At 41.7% G+C, this 25,539-nt stretch overlaps 2 protein-coding genes across 7 annotated transcripts in view; one reads left to right on the top strand and one right to left on the bottom strand.

The window, feature by feature from the left end:
* The window catches only part of jp (junctophilin), a 37,336-nt gene extending 13,117 nt beyond the window's left edge, over positions 1-24,219 (bottom strand). The window contains exons 1-8 of one of the 6 annotated variants that reach the window (XM_067357097.1): positions 23,909-24,219; positions 18,991-19,575; positions 15,549-15,760; positions 2,868-3,163; positions 2,609-2,776; positions 1,311-2,408; positions 1,065-1,145; positions 240-454 (exon numbers count right to left, since the gene is read on the bottom strand). In XM_067357097.1, the coding sequence (XP_067213198.1) occupies positions 240-454; positions 1,065-1,145; positions 1,311-2,408; positions 2,609-2,776; positions 2,868-3,163; positions 15,549-15,760; positions 18,991-19,304 (2,384 nt within the window). In that variant the 5' untranslated portion in view covers positions 19,305-19,575; positions 23,909-24,219. Of the gene's footprint in view, positions 1-239; positions 455-1,064; positions 1,146-1,310; positions 2,409-2,608; positions 2,777-2,867; positions 3,164-15,548; positions 15,761-18,990; positions 21,008-23,908 lie in introns of those variants that run through there. The other 5 variants (XM_067357098.1, XM_012368218.2, XM_067357096.1 and 2 more) reach the window with 5 other exon arrangements.
* LOC105672942 (uncharacterized) overlaps positions 1-25,539 on the top strand; it is a 131,160-nt gene that overhangs the window by 49,050 nt on the left and 56,571 nt on the right. Inside the window, exons 4-5 of the mRNA XM_012368221.2 lie at positions 6,797-6,868; positions 7,051-7,137. Coding sequence (XP_012223644.1) covers positions 6,797-6,868; positions 7,051-7,137 — 159 coding nt within the window. The remainder of the gene's footprint in view (positions 1-6,796; positions 6,869-7,050; positions 7,138-25,539) is intronic.

Below are 25,539 nucleotides of genomic sequence, written 5' to 3'. Positions count from 1 at the left end.
AATTGTTTCAAAACTTTATTTTATCACATAATTATAATTTCGTAAATAGGAACTTTAGAAACTTCTGAAACTTGCAAGAAACTATTTTATTTTTATAGTATTAATTGCGCTCAGACATGACTTCGAAGAAATCGAAGCTTGCGCAGTCAATATTCCGTGTTGAATATTACAAACTTTTAAATATTCTCAAGTATATCATTTGCATAAAAGATAAAAAGGTGTAAGAAAGGTTTTTAAACCTGTCGTTTAACGTTTGACTAATAATGCCAGGTCGATCCTGAGGACTCAGGACTCTACTGTTTCTTCGTAAGCTCGTGGAACTAGGCGGTCTCGCCGCATCCGCGATACCATCAGGCTGGTATTGTTGCGGTAGATGCGTTTGTTGCTGCGCGTACATCGGTTGCGAATTGTACTGATTCATCTGGCCGGACCCGTATTGGTTAGATATTGCCGTCTGAAATCAATTTTGCGTTATTCTAGTGGACTCTCGCGAGAAACTTTAAATTAATCTTAATTGCAGAACAAATACATATGGATGCTGTTTGTATTTAAAAATTAATTCCTTCTTGTTTTTCAAAAATTTATAATATTTATAGTGTTTTAAAAGTTACATTTCTGAGGTGAAAGCAATGTTATGCTATAAACTCTCTTTATTATTGGTCTCAATTTATAACAACATTGGATTAGCGAAGGATTGTCGAGAAATCCTGTATTTGTTCAATGCACGTTGTTGGAGAACCAAAACCTACCAAAACTCTGCAGGCTTGCGAGTGTGACCGTTCGTAGTACACTCGATTGAAAATAAATAATGAATCTGTTTCGGCCATTAAGTCCAATAATCGTCAATTATTTGAAAGCAATATTTGAAAGTATTATTTGAAAATGAATTGTATTTCAGCTTCATAGTCATATTTAGAAAACGGGATATAAAAAAAAAATTTTGTTAGATACTGGGGTGAAATTAAGCGCTCGATAATAATTAGTTATTATAATCGCCGTTAAAGCGCGTGTTAAGCTCGCAAATGAAATCAAATTTGCACGGAGAAACTTGTTGAGTCGCTTACGCTATAAAGCTGTGCTTCAAACTGATTCATTTGAGCTAACGTCATTGGATCGCATATAACCGACGGTTGCGGAGGCAAGATCTAAAAAGAAACAGAGAGAGACACGGCATTGGCGCGAGCATACAAAAGCACTTTGTAAATCAGCGATGGTAATCGAATATTGCGAAAGCTGCGCACGCGAGAGAGCCAACGGAAAAAGGCAAAAAAGGCAAGATGAAACGAGAGCAATGCCGCGAGCTGAGTCACCTGCTGATTCGAATAAGCCTGCAAGTTTTGGAAGCCGTGCGGCTCGATTGGTTGTTGTTGTTGTTGTTGTTGCTGCTGATAATCGGAATACTGATCAACCTGTATTGGATTAGCTGGCTGATACTGCGACTGGTACGAACTGCTCTGGATGAGCTGGTTCTGGCCGTATTGGTTCGGTTGGTACTGGTTCGGTTGGTACTGGTTCGGTTGGTACTGATTCGGTATGCTGTTCGGATACTGATTCTGAATCGGATTTTGCGGGTACTGCTGATACGGATTTTGACCAGTCAGAGAGGTCTGCATGTTCAGCTGATTCATGGGCACCTGATTCGCCAGCGAGCCAGGCTGCACTTGGTTCGGTATCTGATTCTGCATCGGCGGCAGCTGGTTCTGCGGCAACAGCTTCATGCTGGATCTTCGTATCGATTGCATCACGCTGCTGGCGGTGGTGTTCGCCGCGGACGCTGGCGTCGCGTTCGCCGTCGTCGTCGTCGCTGTCGTCATGGAATCGGCGGTCGACGAGATGCTCTTGATCGGCGTGCCGCCGGGCTGGTCCACGCTGGCCGCCTTGTGCAGGATGCTTTTGCCAGGCAGGGAATCTTGCGGCGGTGGCACGTACTTGGGTGGTCGCAATCTCTCCAAACCCGGCTGCCGGAAATCCGGCGCGAATTGCCTCGCCGTTTGTTGCGCCAACTCGGAATCCTCTCGGGCGTGTTCAGCGGCGATGTCAGCCAATTCCGCCTTTCCTCGCGCCGTCGCCGTTCTGGAGATCGCAATGTCGGCTTTCTGCAGGGCGATCTTGCTCGCCCTTTGAGCGGCGTTCACCGCCGCCTCGATTCTCTCACGGAATTTCGCCGATCTGATCAGGAAGAGGTGTTTCTTTTTTTGACTAGTGATGAGCACGTTATTCTTGTATTTCCCCTCTTCTTTGCTGCCGTCGCGGAACGTGGTGACGCCGTAGCCGTACTTGCGATTGTTGAACCACTCGCCCTCATATCGCAGCCCATCGCTTCTCTCGGATATGCCGAAGCCGGTCCGTTTGTCGTTTTTCCATTCGCCTAGATACGTCTCGGTTACCGACGCGTCCATCTGTTCGTCCTGCGAATCGACAGCATACAATTAACTACCGCATTCAGTGAATTTTTTTAGTTCCTTTCATTATTTTCAAACCGCGATCCACAAACTAACAAACGCGTCTCTTAAATCTGAGCAGATTCCACGGTCGCGGAGAGCAAAATAACAATCCGATTACGGTCTTGTCGCGAGGAAGCTGAGAGAAACTAAGTACCGTGACCCACCTCGATGACAAAGGACGCATTACTGTCTGTGTGAACCGACGCCGACGCTTGACTCTGTGAGCTCTCGGTCGACATCCACGACGCCGAGCTGGCATTGCTCCTAATACTGCCGCCGGTGCCGCGCTTCTCCAAATCCCCCGTACTCCTTTGCTTCCGTATCTTGAGACCCTGCATCGAGAGAAAATTCTTCTAGATAATGCCTCTATTTCCGCTAAGTGCTTTGCAAATGATATCCCGCTGCTTGCGAGAAACGCCTTACCGAGAGAATGCCCTTTTTCAAAGATTTTTCAGTAAGACTCTTTCTTCTGGCGGGAGGATCGTCGCTTCTCGCTTTCAAGACGAATCCTCCTCGGCTGTCGTCCACGCGACGATCTCTCCTGTCGGTGGGTTCTGGCGTGGGGGCAACTAGCGGTCCTCCGTCAGCACTCCTTAACGACGTCAAGGACGCCCTTACTTGTTTCGGAGGTTTGTAATGACTCGCCAGTCCGAATGGCGCACTCGCCCTCACCCCGTATCCGTGCCGCATGCCGCGAAGCCATTGGCCTTGATAAGTACCTTAAAAGAAAAATAAATCATCGATGTAATTTATAAAGACAGAAACGATGATGAAAATGGCACGTTTCACCGGTGAATTATATACCACTCTGTCCATTAGGGCTAATGAAATAATTTCCATGCGCTTAACATAAATCTCTTTACGTGACTTAATATACATTATTCAAAGGCTCCTCTGAAGTAATGGAATTGTTAAAATCAAATTGTTACTGTTCGGTAACGAAAAACAGCGTCTTTGTGAAGGTTAACACTTTTGGAGGAATCGAGCGGAAGCGTGAGATGCAAAAAGTTCGCCGACACGATACAAGAAGATGCGCGTCAGTCGATTACGATGAATTCCCCAGGGGGGTGCTCGGCAGTAAGACATATTGTTTTTGCCAAAACGTGACCGTGTTTCAAAATGTCTCGCGTGAGTCACGACATGCGAGTCGAGCGGTTACGCGCGCCCTGCTCAAGGATGGAATGCGTCCGGTACACGTGTGGGTGCATGCTTTTTCGGAGAACGTGCGAATTCTGAATCGATGAAAAACCATCGGAAAGACCGGATGTGCATCATACTGAAATAAAAGTTGCGGCGCGCGATAGCATGAGAAAAGTGTAAGATCGTGCGCACAGCAGAGAAAATATTAAAAGTAGGAAAATAAATAATAAATATTGTAAGAATGGGAATTGCAAAATGGAAATTATCGATGGAACTTGGCGTTTTATTGCGCACATTGAAAGCGTAATCTGTTCTTTCAAAGGAATATTATTCGTAGGAATATTATTCCACTCCTCATTGAATAGCTTGTGCTTGGACAAGGTATTGCGACTGTAGCGAAAAGTTTCGGACGACAACGTTTATTGACATGCAAACCAAGTAACTCGAATGCGCCGCAACGACGCGTCGACGTTTGGGCCGCACCGAGATGCATCATGCTTTTCTTTTCAATCCTCAATGTAGTTTCAGACGCGAATGTCGCCATACAACTGTTGCCATTAAATTCAGATAAGATATTTCTTGAATTCTTAACTTTATTTTTTCATCTTTAATAAGTTCCATTGTCAGTAAAGTTCTAACGAAACGAGAAAAGTATTATTGTATTAAATTGTAATTAATATTGTATTAAAGAAGACATAAAAAATGTATTTATGTTAGTAAAACTAATATCAAGTCAATATTGAAAATTTAAAAGATTTTCCCGATTTGAGGTCTTTTATCACAAATTTTCAAAGTCACTCGCAAATTTAATTCGTCAAGGAATCTGTCATTAGCAGACACGGCGATATTGGCGGGATACCCTATATATGGCGACGCCAGGCGTCTCCCCTCTTCGCGACGTCGGAATATTATTTCACTAGCGTTTAAGCAAGTGGGTCAGACGGCGGTTCCCGGTGCTCACGCCAATGTACACGAACCTTCGGAATTGCTACCGCGGCGGCGACCGTGCCAGTTTGAATGCATACCGTTCGTTTTCAATTAATTTTTAGGCACGGTCGCGAGCCGTGAAAAGCGCGCAGACATACGTATGTGTGTGTATGTATGTATGAGCGTAAACGCGTTCGAATGTTCAAATATTACATTCCTCGAGTATTCATGGCAGTGAAATGTTCCTGCACTATAGATTCTGCGGGGTAATGAATTTCCACTCGGTAATTTCTCAAAAAGACTCACACGTGCATTATTATGCTTCAAATTATTTTTATGGCTTGCCTCCTTAGGAAGTTGCTTCGTAACTTTCACATTCAAAGATGTTCTTTTTTACTTATAAAAGTCCAATTACTTTGCTGCTTCTTTCGTTTTCTATTTCATCTCTGAGATAAACACACAATGCGCATATAAATTCATCTTACATTTACATATATTTCTCTTATTAGTTTCAGGTTTAAAAACACGTTTGTTTACTCCATTGTTTTCCATCGTTATAAGTGATTATTATTTTCTACGTTAACGTACAGCTACTTTGTACAAACCTCGCTCGCGTTATCGAGGTCAGTTCGGCTTTTTAAAGACAATTCGACACGAAATATCTCGTTGTCCGCAGGAATCTTAACGAATTTCAAGCAGACACCTCGACATGATCATCGACACGCCCGAGAAAGAGATGTTAATACCGAATGGCACTATATAATACCGCGGAAAAGTGGATTGCGCCATCATGTATCGATTCGCGTACCCGTCAGCAACGACCCAGATTAATTATTATCGAGCTTCTAATTCTCCCCATGAATTTGCGTCGTAACTTTCTCGCTAAAAACAATCTTTTCATAAATAAGTAACTCTACACACACACACATCAATTATTTTTCAACAATGTAGATTACTGAAAAGTTCCTTTTCGTTCAATTGTGCGAATCAATTATGAATTCGCCGATGTGTCTTATTTCACCTCGTTATTTAATTACTTAACGATATCTATTCAAGTGCCATTATTTGAATAAACTTTTATCAAATATTTAATACAACGTTTTATTTTATAAGTTGTATTAAACCGGACGCTTTTGCATTTATTACACTTAGCGCGACAAGTATGGGACGATCGATAGTCCGTAGAAATTTTCACATTTCCCAAGAGACTACTCGCGAGTATGGTCGGGTTTAACAAAACGAATTTAACATGGGGTACAGGGATCATCCTGACACATCCTGTCTGTCATGTAGGAAACATGGAAGAAAAGGTTTTAATCCAATTAGAGCGCGGTTTTCGCTTGTTGATATCCATCGCGATAATTGTCGGAGAACTTTGCGCTGCGAAATTTAGCATCTGCCAATCATCCATCGATGCGTTTGCCTCTCTTTTAAAACGCAGCGGAAAATATTCGGGTACAAACGATTGGGTTTTATGTGTGACAGATTAAACGAGGAAGAATGACTGTAAGAACAATCTATACAGGGTGAACCAAGCGCACCACACGGCCCTAATTCGCTACATGGCACTGGCTAGCCCGCTTGAAATAGCGCGACCATCTTCCGAGATGGTGGTCGGTTACACGTGCAACGGGACACATCTCGGTGTTGGTGAGAATTGGCCGTGCGTATTTCGGTCCGCAGCCTCCACCGGATCGTCACAAACCACCCTAACAGGTCTCTCGGTCGTCTATCTTTTATATGTGTCCTCCTACGCGGAAAGTCCTAGGAAAATCTTGAAAAAAAATGTCTTTGATGCATTCATCCATCTACTTTTATGTTACCACATGTATTCCGCGAAGAAAGTTTGCACAAGGGTTTCTCAACTTGTTTCGAGTTTAAAGTTTGTCGAAATCGTTATCATGCAGAGCGCTCCAAAAATCACAACTTAAATGAGAGATTTTTTTATGATTTTAAAGTTGATTTTTGCTTAGCAAAAATGTTGAGAAAATACATCGTTTATTGTAGCTTCTTAATTTTTAACGTCATGTGTCTTTGTGATTAAACTTTAAATTAAAATTCTTTTAAAGAAAACTCTACTAACAATAAGTTAAACGAAAGAATGGCTTTGTCCATTTGTCCTTTTGAAGCTAATTATTAATTTGCGAAAAGATTTTCTTCTTCAATCATTTATAATTCAGAAACTATCCGTGTTTTGATATTTTTTTGAGAAATATTTTTATAAAAGCAATAATTTTTATTAGCACTATTTGCTGTTTTAATTAACAAATTATTTGGTGTTTCAGATGCAGCAAATGCACTTCCTGCGAATTGAGCAGTTGCTGCCGGAGGTTCAGGCAAGCAGGATCGGTTTGAAGGTAAGTTTTATATCTATTTTATCATATAATTAAAATTGAGTCAGTTTATACGTAATTAAGTATTTGCAGTTAGATATATATATATATATATAATGCGCGCGCGTATGCGTATATGTATATATAATTTAATAAATTGCAAGTGAGACGCTTTGAGTTGAATAACGTGAGATGATGTGACGCAGATAGACAACTGGATCACTTCTGGACATTTGTTCAACTGCAATTGCAGCGGAAGATACATCGGTGGACATCGAGGGACGTGCAACATGGTGAGTGCTAATTTTAATTAATTTTGCAATTAGTTTGTTCTTTTTTAGTTATATTTTTTTACACTAAAATATATTATGCACTAAAATGGATAGAACTTAGTGTATAGTTGGAAAAAAAACATTATATCGCATATGTAGTAGTCACAATGTTTAGAATAATTGTGCGTGCGCGCGCGCGCACTGATTTCAGACGGGAAAAATAAAAACAAATATGCATTATTAAATTGGCAATTATCACACGAAATAAGACAAATTTAGTTGCAATTTATAAAACTATAACTTTTTCGCTCTTTAAATGACATAATTTATCAATTAACGAAAAATATAAACTATGTTGCCTTTATTTAAAAAGTAAAAACATTTTCGGTTAGCTTGCAATTCTATTTACACTATTGTTCTATACAATATCATCTATTTGTTGATTATTAAGCATGACATGTGATTCTCTATTATGTAGCTTAAGTTTATTGATTATTGTGTTGTCTCGCTTTTTAAACAACGTGCGGTATCAATTCGCGCGGACTGCGAAATTAAATTGTTTCTATATATTCTTTGGATATTGCGCTGAAAGGATTATATATTAAATCCGTTTATGTTGATCGGTATTTAATGGACAATTAATGAACAAATGAACTATTTTTACGCAAGTGATATAAAAATGTGGCAAACTATGCGCATATTATTATAATTATTCAAGAGATATATTTAGTATATTTCGTTAAAGGAATGCTAAATTTAAGGGAAACAAAAGTGCTCGTTAAATGATTATGAAGATATCAACTTGGCATGTAATATTTGTGCGTTAAAATATCTCAAATACTACTCTCATATTTTTCATGTTGTCATTATTTAGACACAAGTGTATTTTTCCAAGTTAGATCTCTATCCATTTTTTCTTTTTATGTCGTACATTTTTTTCCAGTTCTTTCATCTTTCCAGTCTTTTTACAATTCTTTCATATTTGATTTTTCCCGCTCTGTAATTTCTCAATCCTTATTTGTTCTTTCCTATACATCTTGGTTTTCTTCTCGACTCCTTTCTATTTGTCATTTTTTACATCCGTTAGTATCACTCAGCTGCCATGCTCAATTCTTCCAATGTAACTATGAAAACGTTTGACGTTTGACGTAATAAACCGTCGCATCGAATAGACGCAGAGATCTTATTTATCCGAATGCAACCTGTTATAAAAGGAATGCTAAATTTAAGGGAAACAAAAGTGCTCGTTAAATGATTATGCGATGAAGACGTATCAATTTGACATGTAATATTTTTGCGTCAAAGCCATTTTCTTTCTCAATCGATCATCTTGAAATTGATTTATTTTTTTGAGAGATTTTAATTTAAAAATTTATTGAAAAATGTATCTTATTTCAAGACGTATTAGAAAACATTTATAATATTATAAACTGCTCTTATGAGATTAATCAATTAAATAAGGTATTAATTTAAGAAATTTATCTAATTCATATAAGTTTATGGCGTAATTCGTACTGGATTAAGTTTACGTTAACAAAAATATTGAGAAATAGTTCATTTTGAGAAATAGTAGGTTATTTTTTTATTGATCGCAATATTCGTACATCGTATGTAGCTTCGATCCGAGCATCACGCATGCTACGTGTTTAGCTATTCATCGGGTTGCGAGGTTAGTACGATAACAAAGTAGCATACTTCTTCGCCGGACTGACATTGGAATTTTTGCAAATATTTGCACGCTACTTCCATAAATGCTCGGAAAATAAAATCTACTTTTAAAATACCCCATCTTGTATTACGAGTTATGAAATATCTTGTAATAAATAATTTTGAAATTTTTAGTTGATGATTGGATTTGGTTTTCAAACTCCATTACAACTTTGACAAACAAATATTCAATTCACGTGTTAATTAGATTGCCTGACAGAGAAAAGTGTGCTGTGGCATAGAATTTTTATGTTTTCATTAAAAATTGATCCATTCTATCTTACGTACTATTATCTTTAGATTCATAACTGTCCCTGACACTAATTAAACACGGTTTAAAATTCGTCATGGTCTTTTTTACACGCGATTAGCGCGGGGGTTCCTTCTATGACGTAAGATGTGTGACGCTAAGAAAAATCAGGAATAACAGCTGAGCCGTGTAAAGTAGGTAAAAGTGGTTCATCAAGGTAACCCACGCCAGTATAATATTAACAGCTTCATATCCCGTTTACGTCGTCATTCTGTATTTGCATAAAGGGTTGCAGCACGTTCACTGAGGGCAAAAAAAAAAAAGTAGATTACTCGGTCTTTTTATTACTCGCGCGTGAAATTATTCAGTTCTTCGTCCTGCTTGTTTTTTCTCCATACAATGCAAAACGAGGCGTCGTTCTCATTGTGACAATGTGACGACCCAGTCGTTTATGTAATGCGGCGCTTAATTATGCGTCAAGCTACCGGACAATTCGGACGATATAACTCGACTGCATTCCCGAGGGTGCTCTTCTTTTCTGTACTGTTCCTTTCTCTGTCGATTGTCATATTGTCGATTATGCTTGCGAAAGTCTCGTTGAGACACAATTCGTATATCAAATTTTACGTCGTTTTATGACTTGGAAGTAGCAGGAGCGTTTTGCACAGAGATGTAAGACATAATTCTTCTTGTTAAGTCGCAGAGTGATCTCGGTTCTAGCCGTGTTAAGATATCGATCAATTTATTTTCTCGATGTTCTTTTCTTTCACGACGATGTCTTTTCCCGTCTTCTACGGTCTAATTAAATCTCGAGCGTCGCGTCGAACGATTGTGTCGCGCAACTTTCGCCGCGGGTGTTCGACATTCTCCCGAAACGATTATTGATTCATAAATGATCCGGCAGAACTATGTGTTGTACAGTGACGGCCATAATTTCGCGCGCGACGCGACGCGAAGATGAAAGCGCGCATTCTATCGCGAGGGATCGCGGCTAAGTCACGGGCAGTTTATCAGGAAGGCGTGGATGGCGTTCAAGAAGTCTATTAAACACGAGGGTCTGGAGATTGATATGGGTGGGTGAAGAGAGGAGGGAAGGGGAAGAGCATCGACGTGTTGTTGCACATCTACCCTCTTTCCTCCGCACGCGATCGACAGCGAGTTCTCGCGCGCTTGCACCGACGCGCAAGCGTCGGCGTCGGTATTTATAAATAAATACCTCGGCCACGTGCCACGGGTGAAATGGAATGGCGTTCGGAAAGTGCTTTAATTCGATCAAGAAGCTTAAAACACGTATACCGATATGTATGCGGCGGAAAGAACGGGCGGAAGAGGCATCGACGTGGATCGCGAAGAGGTACGCGGGAGAGGAAAAACAACATGCTTATAAATTATTTTCTTTAAACGCGCAATAACGCAGTCGCTCTCTTTATATATTCGAGCTGCGGAAGAAATGACGGCGAGATTTTATATTTTCAATCCCCGCGCGATGAATCATTCGTCCATTCATATTTCTAGAGCGTTTCAAAGAAATTGTACGAATGATGTATCGCAATAGATGGTAGCACTCATGGTAGCGAAATATAGACTTGCGAATATAGTATATCTCTTGAGACATCTAGTCTGAGAACTTGATTCTTAAGCGCCACGTGTTCGCACGATCCTCTCAGATGAAACTCCGAGCTCCGAGAGAAAAAGAGGAGTGATGGCCCAGCGAAAAGAATCGAGTCAAATACCTGCAATCTTGCTCAGTTTTATTTATCGCTCGTGTACCGAAATACGATACTTTTGCTTCCACAAATATCTCTAACCTCGAGACTTTTAATTAAGAATGATAATTACGCGCGCGCGCACGCGTGTTGGTCCTCGATTCTCCGATAAATCTCGACGGTTACTTCTCTTCGTCGTTTACGGTACCGATAGGACGACGTTTATCATGCTGACAGCAGTTCCAGACATTTCACACATTTTTCGGACGTCGTTAAGAGCATGCGAGTATGTTAATTTGCGCCTACGGACATTCCGGCATTAAATAACTTTCGGAAGTGTAGTCACGGTTTGAACATGCATTTTTATACGCTGATGGCTCTCTGTGATTAAGAGGAGGTTTCCTTCAGATAAGCAACGGCACGGACATTGCGAGAAGTGGCACATTTTGTAATTATATTGATTCCAGATTTATATTTTATAGCGGACTGCAGAAATTCGCAATAGTGGGAACAATTGTATTTCTATGAAATGAAAAGTATTATCGTTGCGTAACGCTTATGTAATTTATTCGATGCATTCTAGCGACTGTGAAGCGAAGCAATCGAACAACAAGTGTAGACTTCAGTTTAAATTTTCGCGAAACAAAATTCGAGAATCAGAAACTTGTAATACGATATACTGCAAGATTTTTTTGGATTATATAAAATCGAGCCAATTTACCTCGTTCGAACGTCGAAACATAAACCTGATATTTGAAACTACGTATTGCCGACAGGATCATATTGACGTCAAAGATACATAGCGAGATATAAATCGCCGATATTTACACGATCGTCGACGTGTTTGCATCCGGTTTAACGTGTCGCATCTCGTATGTGTCAAAAAATTTAAAAAAGGGCACGCGCTAAAAATATTTCGAAACATTTAGAACATACGCTCTTTTACGTACTCTTTTTTTTCATGTTTAGTCCTATTTTCATTTATATATTTTCTCTATTGTGTGCACGGTTTAAGATGACAAAAAGATATTTTTAACTAAAATATGCCAGAAATATTTGGACAGAAGATTCGAGGGAATGAAGAGTGAAAAGAATTTGTATCGCTAAATGAGCGCTAGAAATATCCACGTTGATGTAATTTTGAGGAGGGCATAAAAGAAATCACAGCGTTACGACTGTAGTTGCGAGCAATGGGAGGGCGAATGGGAGGATAGAGATTTTATTTCATTGCAGAAACTACGCGACGCGCCGGTAAAAGCGGCGGGTGGGGGGTGGGCAAACCGTGGGCGACCTTGACCCGCAGCGGAGAAGTTCAAACCAGAAGGTGAACCAACCGGGGCCTTCGCGGAAAAGTTGGGCGCGCCCGCGCGCCATAGTAGGTGGGAACTGTCGTCGTGTTTATGTGGACTCGCCCTTTTCCACGCGATGCGCATACACGTGCTGCACCTTGCTCATCCAACTCTTCCCCACCTCCCCCCCCTCTGCTTTATCGTGCATCACGTCATCGCGTTTTGGTTGTTAAAGTGACTTAATTTCCGAAAATTTTTTATAAAATATACTAAAGTAAACATGTAATTTTATAGGTTTACTTTATAGAGACTTATTTTTTTCTTTCAAAGATAAAATTACACTTTTCGTAATTTCTCATAATAGATTTTTAATAATAAAATACTTTGCATGTGCTTGCGTTCAATTCGCGCATGTTTGAAAACTTTACAGGGCTGATTTTACCCCGAAAGATAAACCTTAAATAGATCTAATGATTTGTGAAGTAAATGAGTTTGGTAAACTCGATGATAAATTGATCGTAACCAATTATAGGCAGAAAGAGAGAGGGAGTTCAAATATTAAAGAATGTGTGTGCGCGCATGTATGTTGATTCATGTTTTGTACGCTAAATTTATTAAATTAATGAACTCTATCTATCTACAGGAATTAAATTATTCTTTTATACCCGAGTTCTCTAATTTATTATTATTCTAATTTATTATTTTATTATACACAATTAAAGTAATTACTCAATTAAATATTGCCACGTTTCACTCTAATTTATTACTATTCTTCTTAATTATAATTTTTAAAAGATTAAGCTCATCAAGCTCATTAGATGCACCTCAGAAGTTATAGCTTTATAAAAGTTGAGCTTATTTACGAAAGTAAAATTACACTTTTGTAATTTATTAAATCACCGACACACGTGGCTTATATTAATAATATTATTTTAGTAGATTGTGTAATTGCACGAATAGTTGACAATAAGACGCTCATTTTGTGCTTTGAAAGGATCAAGATGATACATTGTTCGGAAAATTATTCACTTAGCTCGTGCTTATTCATTTTTCTTGCGAAGCGTAGCTAAACGTGATGCACATTGTACCAGCGGGCGTATGTAAATCGTGTTCGTCCGCGATAAATGTCCCGACATCCGGTCGATTCACGATAGGAAACTGCTGCGGCTCTTCTGTCGATTCAGTACTATGTCGAAATAGCACTTTACTTTGTTGCAAAAAGGAGGAAGAGAACACGAGAGAGAGAGAGAGAGAGAGAGAGAGAGAGAGAGAGAGAGGGAGAAAGAGTGGTGTGGCCAGTAGCGCGGATAAGTTTTATTGCATTTCATTCTGCCCGATGTTTTTCAACGCTTGATTTAGACCTCGAACCATCAAGCTGCCTGCATTCTCAGATCTTAGGGCAATCCATTCACAAGAGTTTGAAACGGAAATAATAAAGGTACATCCTCTGCCGGAGAACAGATGTATCGAAAGACAGTCGTATATTTATACACAACAATCAAAAGCAGACGAATTAGCTGCGATATAGCGAAGAAAGTAAAGAAGACTTGATAGTGCTAAACTTGAAATAAATTGGAATTGAAGCTTTAGAATTCGATTGAATAATTTGTGGCACTTGATAAATATCGAGTCGACTGATTCCCGTCGAGAGCGATCGGACGTGTGCTATTTTCGGGCGAGCATAATATACGCACGCGTGTTCGACGTGACGTGGCCGTGTCAGAGCGCATTTCCAGTTTCTGAATTCCGTCGATTCTTTGCTCGAAATCGCGAGATTGCAAAGATTAATAGAGATGCTGCGAGAAATATCGCACTGAGACACCCGTCGAAGTGGAATATTACTGAAGGAAAACATCGATCATTCGGCATTCAGTTCGTATCCGATGATCCCTCTGAGCGGTGCGAGGAAATTGTGAGAATCATCTCCTTGTTTACATACAGTTTCAAAGTATTCTTTTTCCGTGATGAGCAGCGACGGTGAGAAAGCCCGGCGTGAAAAGTTACAGAGAGCTTTTCCATTTGGTTTATTCGCCATCCTCTCACAACACGTTGAGAACCGACATCTGTCACAATCCTGACACTTCGAGCAAGATCAAGTTCATCTCGCGGGAGAAACAGCGAGCCTGAGAACGCGATATCGCGTTAATTAATATACCGGCAATATTTTGCCGGTATGCTACGCAAACGTGCAACGTCGTGATCTCGTATAATAGATAGCGCATGAATACTTCATAACATTTTACCAGCGATGATCGATCGACTGACAATAGTTCTGCTTCCCTCGTCGGTCGAAGCGTAGCGCGACTCGTTCTAATAGCGTGTCATTTATTCGTAACTGGGACGACGGCAGTGGCTTTTAATGTATTTCGCGATAAATTAAATGAAATCGACAAACTAGAGTTCAAGAGCGGAGCAATTATGATCAAACCGGTTAACGATATTCCAGACGGTATTTCGAATGTTGCGACGCCGTTTGTCGAATGAAATCCAAGCTTAGAAAAGATATCCTTCGAGAGAAAAAAGAGAATGAACAGGTCGTAGGGGCTAAAGCAAGATAAGAAGCCATCGAAGGTCGCATCGATTTTCAGAAATGTCGCAATCGTTGCGCGATAGCACCATCAATCTTGGTACTCTTGAAAAGACTTTTTCTCTGGGAACGATATTGATTCGATGGCATCATCTGTTGCGATTATAGTCTCCTCGTGTTTCGTTTACAATAACCATTAAAACTGAATGCGTTGTTGAGATTGATTTAGCAAAAAAAGAATAAAAATTAATTTTCGACAAGTGCAACGTAATAATTGGTTTCTTTTATACAAAAATCTCAAACAAAATATTATTTCATTCAGCAAGAATTGACAGAATTTTATTTGACTAAAAAAAAAAAGAGATCACTTTCTAAATACCGCATCAATTTTTACAGACATCTCAATTGCGTCATGTCGGCGCATTAATCTTGGCGCAAGTAAACGTCTCGTTGAGGTAATGTGAAATCAACGACGCGCCCTAGCTACATTCGTTTCTTGCTTTGTTTATTTATCGGGTTTCGAGTCAGCTTCGTGAAGCTTTATTAAAAGAACTGTGTAATTTATTTACTCATATCTAGTTTCATAGATAGACTGGGGGGGGGGGGGAGAATTCTCGACCACGCGCTTTTAATATCGGATAAAATATTTCATCGGTAATTGAAATTATACATTATCAATGGCGACATTTAATGCGAAATCAATAAAACCAAACAGTGTTTTATTGAGCACGTAGCTGATTAAAATCTAATTGATACTCGCATCAAGTCCGTTACGAATCGAATACATGTAAAACATATCGCGAAAAGTTTTTCATTTAATTAAAAGCTTGAATTAAAGTAATGTTTTTGACCGTGATTTATTTAAAAGCGTGCTTTTCTCGCATAATCAAAGCGTATGGAAAAAAAAAATAAAAAAAAAGAACTCTTGTGATAAATAATTAGTAAGTGCTCACCACTGTCGGCGTAAGTCTCGGAACCGTAACCGTCTTGCAGGCCGCTGGACCACGTGCCCTCGTACCTCGCCGTCGAGGTAGTGGACTGTCGGACCCCATAGCGACCCTTGAATCCCTGAGTCCATTCTCCTCGATAGAGCCAACGTCCACGGGTCTCCATGCCTAGGCCATGTCTCTTGCCGTTCTGCCATTGTCCCTCGTAAGCTGACCCGCTGAAATGTACAATACGCGAAATTAAATCTCTACAATTTCTCTCTAATCTTCTAAAAATCTCGAATCTTAAAACAATTATCTACAAGCTTTCGACTAAATCCATAAGATAACTCCGTCGACAGATTTTAACCTGTTCGCTGAAATATCCTTAGGAGCTAGTTACGTTTCGTGAATCACGCCGCTATTTATTCTATTCTACCCACGCATATCAGTTGGAAATTTGTGTCATAATTGCTAGTTTTATCGCCATTGATAAAGAAGAGTACAGCCTACATATTGTTGAATGCGCATGTCGAAAATGGCAATGTACATTTGACACTTTATGCCAATACAAGAGAAATTGCACGCCTACGATCCTCCTTTTGAGATATTTTTATCGAGGTTATAATTATCAAAAGAATAGAAGTAATCGAGCGAATGTCCTTTCAATACACGATTAAATACCCTTACAGTGCCAAGTATAATATATTTTCATACATTATTTTCTTTTAATTATTACATTTTTCTGATGATACTAAGAAAAGCTTCTTTGAAAACTTTCAAAACAGATTTGAAAGAGAATGCTTAATCTTGCGCAAGCGTGTCTTTGTGAATAATTAGAATTAAAAACAACATAAAAGCAACATACTGGAAAATGTAGGAAAACTCTTAAAGAAGTTAAAACGTTTTCTTCGCAATAACGATAATCTGTCTCGTGACAAAAAATTGTGTTATTCGTGTGCAATTCACGTTAAAGTAAAAATCTTAAATGTTTCAGCATATTTTCATAAAAGAAGAAAAGGGGCGAGAACATTACATTAAATCATCAAATACACACAGTAGTTAGAACAGATAAATTTCGAAAAATAGAAAGTGTATAAATAAAATCAGGTTTATCGTGAAGAATAAACGTAAAGAAATATAATGAGTAATTAAATAATCTCACATAAGCCAAGCTTCTGTAATAAATCATTTTTGCAAAGATCTTATGAAATATATTCTTAGCAACGCGCGGTTTTGTGAGTCATGGAAGTAAACGATAAAAGCAAAACTTTATACACGCGAAGCGGATATTCTTGAAATGCGGTGAACGACGAGATGTACTTGTAGTAATCTATAAATCCTTCGTTTCGTCTTTGAGCATCATCATGATCAAAAATGAAGCCGCGTCGGAAAGCGTTGCTAGGAAAACGTGATTGAAGACCTTGCTCCAGTTTAGGGGAAACAAAACGACGAATTCTCTCGGCCTAGATACATGGTTGGAAAAAAAGAGAGATTTTTCATCGTTTATCCTTACACCTCATTTTTTTTTCTTTTTCTCATCGTTGTCACGTCACGTCGTTTTTTAGTGTGGATATCGCGGCACAGGAAGATTATAAGACTCGATAGGACTTTCTTTTAAACAGACTTTAAAGTTCTCGAAAACAATTTCGAATGAACCCACGCACACATATCGTGATACACCGAACAGTTAAAATTTCCATCAGTCATGTTATACATTAAATAATGTCTGAAATCTCAAATGTATATATAGATATATGAAATTGGCATTTCCGCAACGTCAGGAAATTTAATAGCATAATAATATTATAGATATGACAAACGGTTTTGCAAATATTATAAATAAAATCGTTACATGTCATTTCATGTTATTATATCTCTATTATTCGATAAGATTTTCGTTGTGTATGTGATCTGAAAATTCTAATTACGATTGTTAGACTTTTCCTGGGTTTCCCTTTCATGTAATATGTGGATACTATAGAGTCTCTTTCTAATTGTCACTTGTCATTATTTGTCCTCCTCGCCAAAACGACCCTCACAAATCGAAGCCTTTACAATTACTTTACAGCTTTTTATTTGATAAAATGTTTTAAAATTATCTGAAGTTTCTCAATAAGTTATCGATAAATTTTTTTACAATTGACTTTAGATAAAAAACTTGAACGCGCGATCAATAAATCAAGAATACTAACACACTCTACTGCCATTTCTCGCTTGGTTTCACGAAAGGAAACGGTCTGGAATATTTTTTGCTGATGACGTCACTGTTAGCGAGAAGCGTTGTACATTTAACGATCTTTGACGTGCATTCTAATTTGGAGTCCGAAAAATTTAAACGCGCATTTATATTTTACAAATTTCTTTCTTTTTTATCAAAACCAGAATTAATTGCGTTAAAAAATTGTCCAAATCGATTTCTTGAAAAGTATAGAAAATTTTTATCTCATCTGTAATACGAATACGAACTATTAATTGTTATTATCCGTAATCATTGCCAAGAGTTTAAACGACGCGATTATTATTCCGGACGACCCTGAACTAGGTCCTGACGGCTTGAATCCCGGTCTCGGTGTCCTTGCGCTTGGTGACCCAGTTTCGCAGGATCGGGAGATTCCTTCCCAGGTATATACCGGGATACGTGTCAAGGTCCAGCATCTGCTTAGCTTGCATTGCGCGACGCCATTGAATTTTATGAACGCGAATTCGGTGCGAAATTGTCAATGAAATGTCGGGATTCACTGAGAATACATTTTCTATAGTTACTGCATACGGGATTTTCAGAATAATATTATCGGGCGTAATTACTTTCGCAGCGTAATGTTCAGTACTCGTTTGTTCTACGACTGAAACAACGTTGTTAGCTCGAAACAGACGCGATGGCGGTAAGGTAATGCTGGATAATCAGCTTGAAAACCACACACTTGGCATTGCAGCAAACGAGCTGAGAGTTAATCCTTTATGAACCAAAAGGAATGGCGCACAATGTACAAATGTCGCCAATGCGATGGAAATACAAGATTAATTTGTTTTTGGAAAACCCTCTCGCAAATGTGTGCATATACTTATATATACGTACATATACCAACATATATCATGCGAATTAATGATTTGTTATAATTCCATCGTAATGTAATCATTACGCGAGCTCTACTGTTGACACAATTGCATATTGAAAAATTCCAAGCGCCAATAAAGCACTATTAATTGTTTACCGAAGTTAACAAACTGTAATTTGACGTACTGCAAAAAAAAATACCGCAAAATTGCCGAACGATGTTTACGCGTAATCACAATTACAATGCTATCAGAGTAAACGGGGCCGAAAATCAGATTTAAACATTTCTGCAGCATTGACCTGCATTGATTTGCCACATCTTATAACTTATTCTCTGTTTGATATTAACGAACTGCACCGCTCGGTACTATACATTCTAACAAGTAGTCAATATCAACCATAATCGCTCACCTGGGCCAGGTGTAGACGCCAGACACCTCGAAGCCGAAGTGCCAGCTACCGGAATAGGCGCCCTGGCCTTTGGGTCCGGTGCACACACCGTGGCCGTGGGCCTTGCCGTCCTCCCATCCGCCGCAGTAGGTCCCACCGTCATCAAAGTCGAATCTGCCGCCGTTAACCTGTGCGCGATTAGACGCCGCCGTGGCGGTGCCGGTCGCGCCAGGTTGCGCCGGACTCATGCCACCTGTTTGCGGCAATTGGGCGCCCCCCGCCACCCCGTTCGGCGCTCCGGACGGTTGCTGGCCAGAATGTGGTTGTTGCTGCATCTCTCGCGGCTTACCGCAGGCACTATTCGTTCGTCTTCACGCTTCCTTCGTCCCTCTACGCCTCCTCCTACTCCTCGGTTTCTTCGTTTTCCTCGTCTTCGTTGGGATCGTCGTCGTCGTTGTCGTCGTCGTCGTCGTCGTCTCGCTCGCTCGTCAGCAACGTCTGCACGCGCCTTGTCCCGGTCGTCGCTCCATTCTCCTCCACCTTCTCTTCCGACGTCGTAGTTGTCGCCCACGCCGCCGTCTTCTCACGCTCGCTGCCACCGGATCTCTACAATAGCACCGGAGAAGCAAGTGTTGACACACCGTTCACGAACGCGCGTTTATCGATATCGATACGAAATACAGCGGGACGCGAGCGGAACACGTCGGCGGAGCCGTTGTCCTAGCGAAACGCGCGCCGATCTCGAGACGGCAGACTCGAGCTCGAACATTCAGAGCTCGCCTGTCATCGCGGCGCGACTCGCGAGAGAAGCCGGACGTGAGAAAAGAAATCAGCGAGCCTTGCCGGGTCGGGGTTTAAATTTAGTTCAACTTCGAGGAACCGAAGCGCGTGAACGTGACGAGCGCGAGAATCTACGTCTCTCGATCTCGGGCGCGTAAAGATTCCTCGCTCTCGTCGAGTGTCGGGAGATCGAGAGAACTCGTGCACGAGAGTGGTTGTGTTAAAAGTCGCGCTTTCGGAGTAGGTTACACACTCGCCGCTTTCACTTCCTATCTTTCTTCTCTCGTCCTCATTCTCAACCCTCGAATTGTCGCCGTCTCGAGACAACACCGCTGGCCGTACTATCAACCCCGGTCGGCCTCTCCCCTCTCACTCACTCGCACACATATGTACATACACGTGCCGCCGCCGCCGTAGCCGTCCGCGATCGAGCCCCGCCGAGAGAGTTTTCGAGAGATCGAGACGTGGATGTTAGCACCTCGCGCACGGCGGCTCTCGGCACTGCCCTGGGCTTTGCGGAAACCTCTTCGGGACGACGCGCGGGACGTTTTCCTTCGAAGACGTCGAAACTAGACGACAAGCTCGCGACGGAGCGGCGATTTCGCCGTCCGCCTGACGCCGTTACGCAACGTTTCTATAAGCATCCGTGATCCGCTCGGAATGTGGCTCTCTCTGTCGCTCTCTCCTTCTCTCGCTCTTTCTCTCCCTCCGCCTTCGTCTCGTCTGTTTCTTCGCTCTCGCTCGATCCTCCGTTCTTCGAAAACTCCTCGCTCACGAAAGCTTCCGATCTCGCGTTTTCTTCGGGGAAATGAGGATCCGATCGGGTGAGTCATTCGCGAGGAAACCTATCTATGGTGGAACGGTTGATGACTAAGACCCACGGGACTGGTGTCACGGCGAAGTCTCGATGGGCACTGAATCTATCTCGAGCGGATTGCGAGGTGGAAGACGAAGAGGAAAGCAAAACGGAGCCGAACTCTCAGTATGCATATACATACACACACATACACGCACGCACACGCACACGCACACGCACACGCAGACAGGCGCGCTAACACGTGGACGCCCGCGCACTTTCTTCGCATGGACGACGGCGACCAGGTTCGGTGCACAACATCGGCGGAAGTAGCATCGGTATCGGTAGCATCATCGTCAGCATTCGCACAGACGTCGCAGGCTCGGTTGCGCCGGTGCGCCGCCGAACGTACGTCCGCTCTAGCGCGGCTAGAGCGGTGCCGCGCGCGCCTCAGCTCTAGCTTCGAGTTCGGCTAGCTGGCTAGGAGCTTCTATTTTTACCATGGGGTAGCGAATTGTTCCTCGCGCGAGGCGGCTGCGGCGGCGGCAGCAGCTCCGTCGAGCCGTTCGCCAACGCGACCGGGTTCGGACCATTTATAAATAGTAGAAGTTCTCGCACCGCCGCGGAAAATCATCGAGGATTCGCGTGATGAGAGCAGCCCAAGATGCTACGAGTGATGCGATCGCCGACCGGCCGCCTTGCTGCTCGTCGGTGCCGCCAAGATCGTTCGACGCGCGAATGCGCGGAAAGCTCGGCGAATGGCAATTTCAAGGTCATCCGAGAAATGGCGTATCCCATTCGTCGAGGGAGGAGTATCTCGTTTAGACGAAGAAAGCGAGAGCGATTTGTCGGAGTATCGAAATATCAGTCGTGAATTTTAACGTGTAAACGCGAACGAGTGTGCTAGCGTTGCTCGAGTTGAGGAGCCAATCGTAAACGCAATGAAATCGTCATAAATATATCTATATAATGCAGTCCACAGTGCAATTTGAGGGGCGAAATGGGATACACGCCTTAGCGATGTGTTCGATCGACGAGAAGAGAAAAAACGGAGGGGTACAACGGCGCGGCGCGCTGCACACGCGGTCGCGCGAATGTATGTCTATAGACTGTCCCTCTCTTTTTCTCTCGCTAGGACTGCATTTTTAATGGGACGCGTGTAGCGTCGCGATATCGGTCAGTTACACCCCCCGCGAACGCGAGATAAGAACTACGCTTCGGCCGGCGGGTGAGAGAAGGAGGAAGAGATTTACACACATTGAAGCGGGGCGAGCCAAAGTCGATGATCCGTACAAGTCTGACGTTACCGCGGGGTTCGCTACGCTCTATTGACGGCAAACGAAGGGACGAGGCGGGACGAGGCGCTATTATTTATCGACGCGTGTCATTCTTTTTTATAACATAAATCAATTAATCGATGCCACCGCTATTAATAATGACGCTAACGAAAAGTGACGGCCGCGCCGCGCTCGTTGATCGACGCGACGAGAAAAGGAGGACCCCGAGAAGAGGCCGGTGTGTCGTGCGAGCTACCGTTGCGCACTTTGCGCGGATCTGTTGCCCGAAAAGGCGACGAGAACTGTGCCAGCGGAACAGTCTCGGCGAATGGCACAATCTATCTGTTTATTGCGAGGCGGCGCATGTACATGGTCGGGCCGGCAAGGCCGAATTGCAAACGGACGGATGCAACAAAGAAACTAAAAGTACCAGCCGCTATCATTGCCGTTCAACGACGAACTATTTCGTACCGAACTACGTCTAGATTAACGATTAACCATTATTTTCCATCGCGATGACACAAGTATTATTTAGCTGCGTAATAAGATGTGAGCGGTGTAAAGAAAACGACATCTTTTGATAATCGCTTACTTCGTTTTCGTTTAATATTACCGTTTAAAAGATCTCGCAGTGTGCAAAAGTTCCGGCGAATTTGTCTCGTGAATGTATCGGGGTGACGAGACTTCACGATTGAGGAATCTCGTCGAAATAGAGCAGACGCGCTCGAAACGAGAACGTGTTCCAGATTCAATTAGCTTCCCCTCGACGAACGAGGAAGCAGATTTTTCATTAAAAGTTTAACATTTTTTTTCTTTTGCGCGTTAGGCGCTTCCTTGCCGGAACGTAATTACACGTACGACTTGTGTAAATTTTTCTCAAAATTTCATAAAAAGAGATAGAAGAGTATCCGGCTTGAAAGAGAGAGAGTACTTTCTGAAAATTGCTTGCAACTATTGATAGCTATCTCTTGAAATCTCAAAGCGTTGCACAGGTATCACATACAAAAATTCAAATTTACGAAATCAGATAATAAAATCCAACCGATTTTGCAATATGAATATCATCAAACATTCGCTCGTTAATTTATAAAGCAATCAATTCGTTCTTTCATAATATTATGCACATATCCGCGATGTACACAATTCACTTTTATTACCAAAGTAAATCAACGCAAAAGAAAAAAAAAAAAAAAAAAGTCTTACAGATCGCCGACAGCGTAAATTCGAGCGAATATCGCGACGATCGGCGAGGTTGGTGATTTTAATCGGAAGAAAGATCGTTTCCGTGAAAATCTGCACGCGGCGAATAAGACGCATATGACCGCACAGCTTCGGGGCTCGAGCACACTTCCGGACGATCGATCCGGCTCGGTCCGAGTAACACGTGCGACGTACAGCGCCGGCGGCGTCGCCTCGCACCTTTATTTTTTTTTTTTTTTTTTTTTTTTGAAAACCCGTTTTGAATACACGTGCACCCTTAAGACGCAGGTATATATCCCTTTACACACGCCTATCGCTCGCGATTGTCATTGTTGACATGCCGAAAGGTATAATTGAACGACGGCGTGTCGTAGAAAACGCGCTTCCGGGCGTTGCGTGCGTCGGTTCTCTTCGTGTCAGGCGAATGCCTCACGCAGTGCAGCAAAGTAAGTGCAGCAACGTAGTAAGTGCACAAGCATCCCTATTTCTAATATGTGTCACTAGGACAACGGCTTCCACACGCGGCTGCGTATTCTCCCGTCGCGTTTGTTCTGCGCTTTTCGACGCGAACGTAAGACGAGTTTTCTCTTCGGCGCGTCTTCTCGATTATCGAACGCGCTCGCAGTCGATCGTTCGAACATTCGCGTGCATTATCACAGCTGAATTTCAATTGACAACACGCTGCGCCGATCGCTCCGAGTCGCGCAGTCCGCTCCCTTCCCCGCATATTTCGTTTTCGGAGCGAGATTTTTACCGACACGGGAACGCGAACATACGGATCGATGCTGTGTGACGATCCTCCGCGAGCGCGTTCACAATTCCCGTCTCACTCGCGTACTTGGACGTCGAACGTCCGCTACCGGAAAGGAAAGCTAAACGCTGGTACCAGAACGGACGAGTCGTTTGCGACCGGCCGGTCTTCCCGTGCGATATCCACCTTCCTCGCTCGCGTGTGTACTCGTCGAGAATATCGCTATCACCGTCACCACTATCGTTGTTGTTGTTGTTGTCGTCGTCGTAGGTCCACCTTCTGATCACCGCTTGATGTGCGAAAGATCTTCCCCTGCGACGTCGACGCACGCACCGTGCTTGCGGGAATGTGCGTGAGGTCAGGGTGGCATGATTACGACTATCAGTCTCCCAGTACACCGCCGTCAGCGCTGGCTGCACCGCTATCGTCGCCGTCGCCGTCGGCGCCGCCGTCGGTTGGCCGCGCCGTCGCGATGACGACGGCGTCGCGGCGCCTAGCGTCGTTTCGTCGGCGATAAAATATACGCCAGGCTGTATCGTGACGCCTCGATGCGGCGGTGCGATGAGCGTAGTTGTCCGACAAGCTGTTTCTTCTATAATCGACCGATTATAAAAAAATATTTCACCCCTTCGCAATTGTGCTAGTTAATCGATTGATTTTAATGTGCATCTTTTTGTGTGTAAAAAAAAACATTTTTACGCAAATTAGAAAAATGTACAATATTTCTTTTATCATATTCACTGTCATGTTTCTCATGTTTCTGTGTAAACTAGAACAGCAAATTTATTGTAGTAATTTCTAGTCTAGACTTGTCGGCGACTACAGAATAGATGTACATAATAGACTGTCCTTTTAACAATCGGTGAAATTTTTTTATTTTTCGATGTAATAACCAATATTTTAATCTTGTTAATTGAATGTTAAGATTACAGATTTTGTTAACTTATCTGACGAATATTATAGAAAACTGTTATGTGTTGACTTTTGCAATTGGATGTCTTGTGGCGTCATATCTGCGGTTGTTGGGACTGAAAGAGCATGTGTAAAATGATATTGTACCATGCAATGATATTACTAAATTTGTTGTTTTTATCAAAGTAAAATTATTCGATCCAGCTTCAGGAACGAGTAACATGCATCCGCTAGTAACTTGCTTCTTATTTGAGGGCAGCACAACTCACAGTATTTCCCACTGTATCAACAGCCGGTTACGACAATATACGCTTCATTTTCAGTGTAAATTTTACACATATAGATCTTATTTTATTTATAGAAATCAAAGTTTCTTCTCCCCCTCCCCCTCGCTCTGTAACAAAGAAATTAATTATAAAAACTATATTATTTACAAGTAGTAAATCTAAAAAAATAAGGTTTCTACTCAAGAATATGAGGCTTATATGAAAAAAGACGTTACACTCAAAAAAATGATCTTGCAATAATAGCTAAAATTTTCTAGGTGTAAAAAATTAACTAAAACAGATAAATGATTAGCAACTGTTGTGATATTGCATATGTAATTACTTAATCAGTTTAGATGGCAGAAACAGAATATATATCTGTATTGTTTGTGAACTTTAAAAAGAAAGTTTCTCTAAAGCGCCTATCTATATAAGATCAATCACGTGTTAAATCATGCAATGAATAACATTTAGCAATGGTACCTAAATTTTTCAGAAGCTATTGCTAGAACATTACTGCTATAAATTCTATATGTGACAAACAATGTTTTCACAGATACGAAAAATAGCGATACATTCTTGTTGCGA

The sequence above is a fragment of the Linepithema humile genome, chromosome 6 (assembly GCF_040581485.1).
Source record: "Linepithema humile isolate Giens D197 chromosome 6, Lhum_UNIL_v1.0, whole genome shotgun sequence".
NCBI classification, from domain to species: domain Eukaryota; kingdom Metazoa; phylum Arthropoda; class Insecta; order Hymenoptera; family Formicidae; genus Linepithema; species Linepithema humile.
This window is presented reverse-complemented; position numbering and strand designations above follow the sequence as displayed.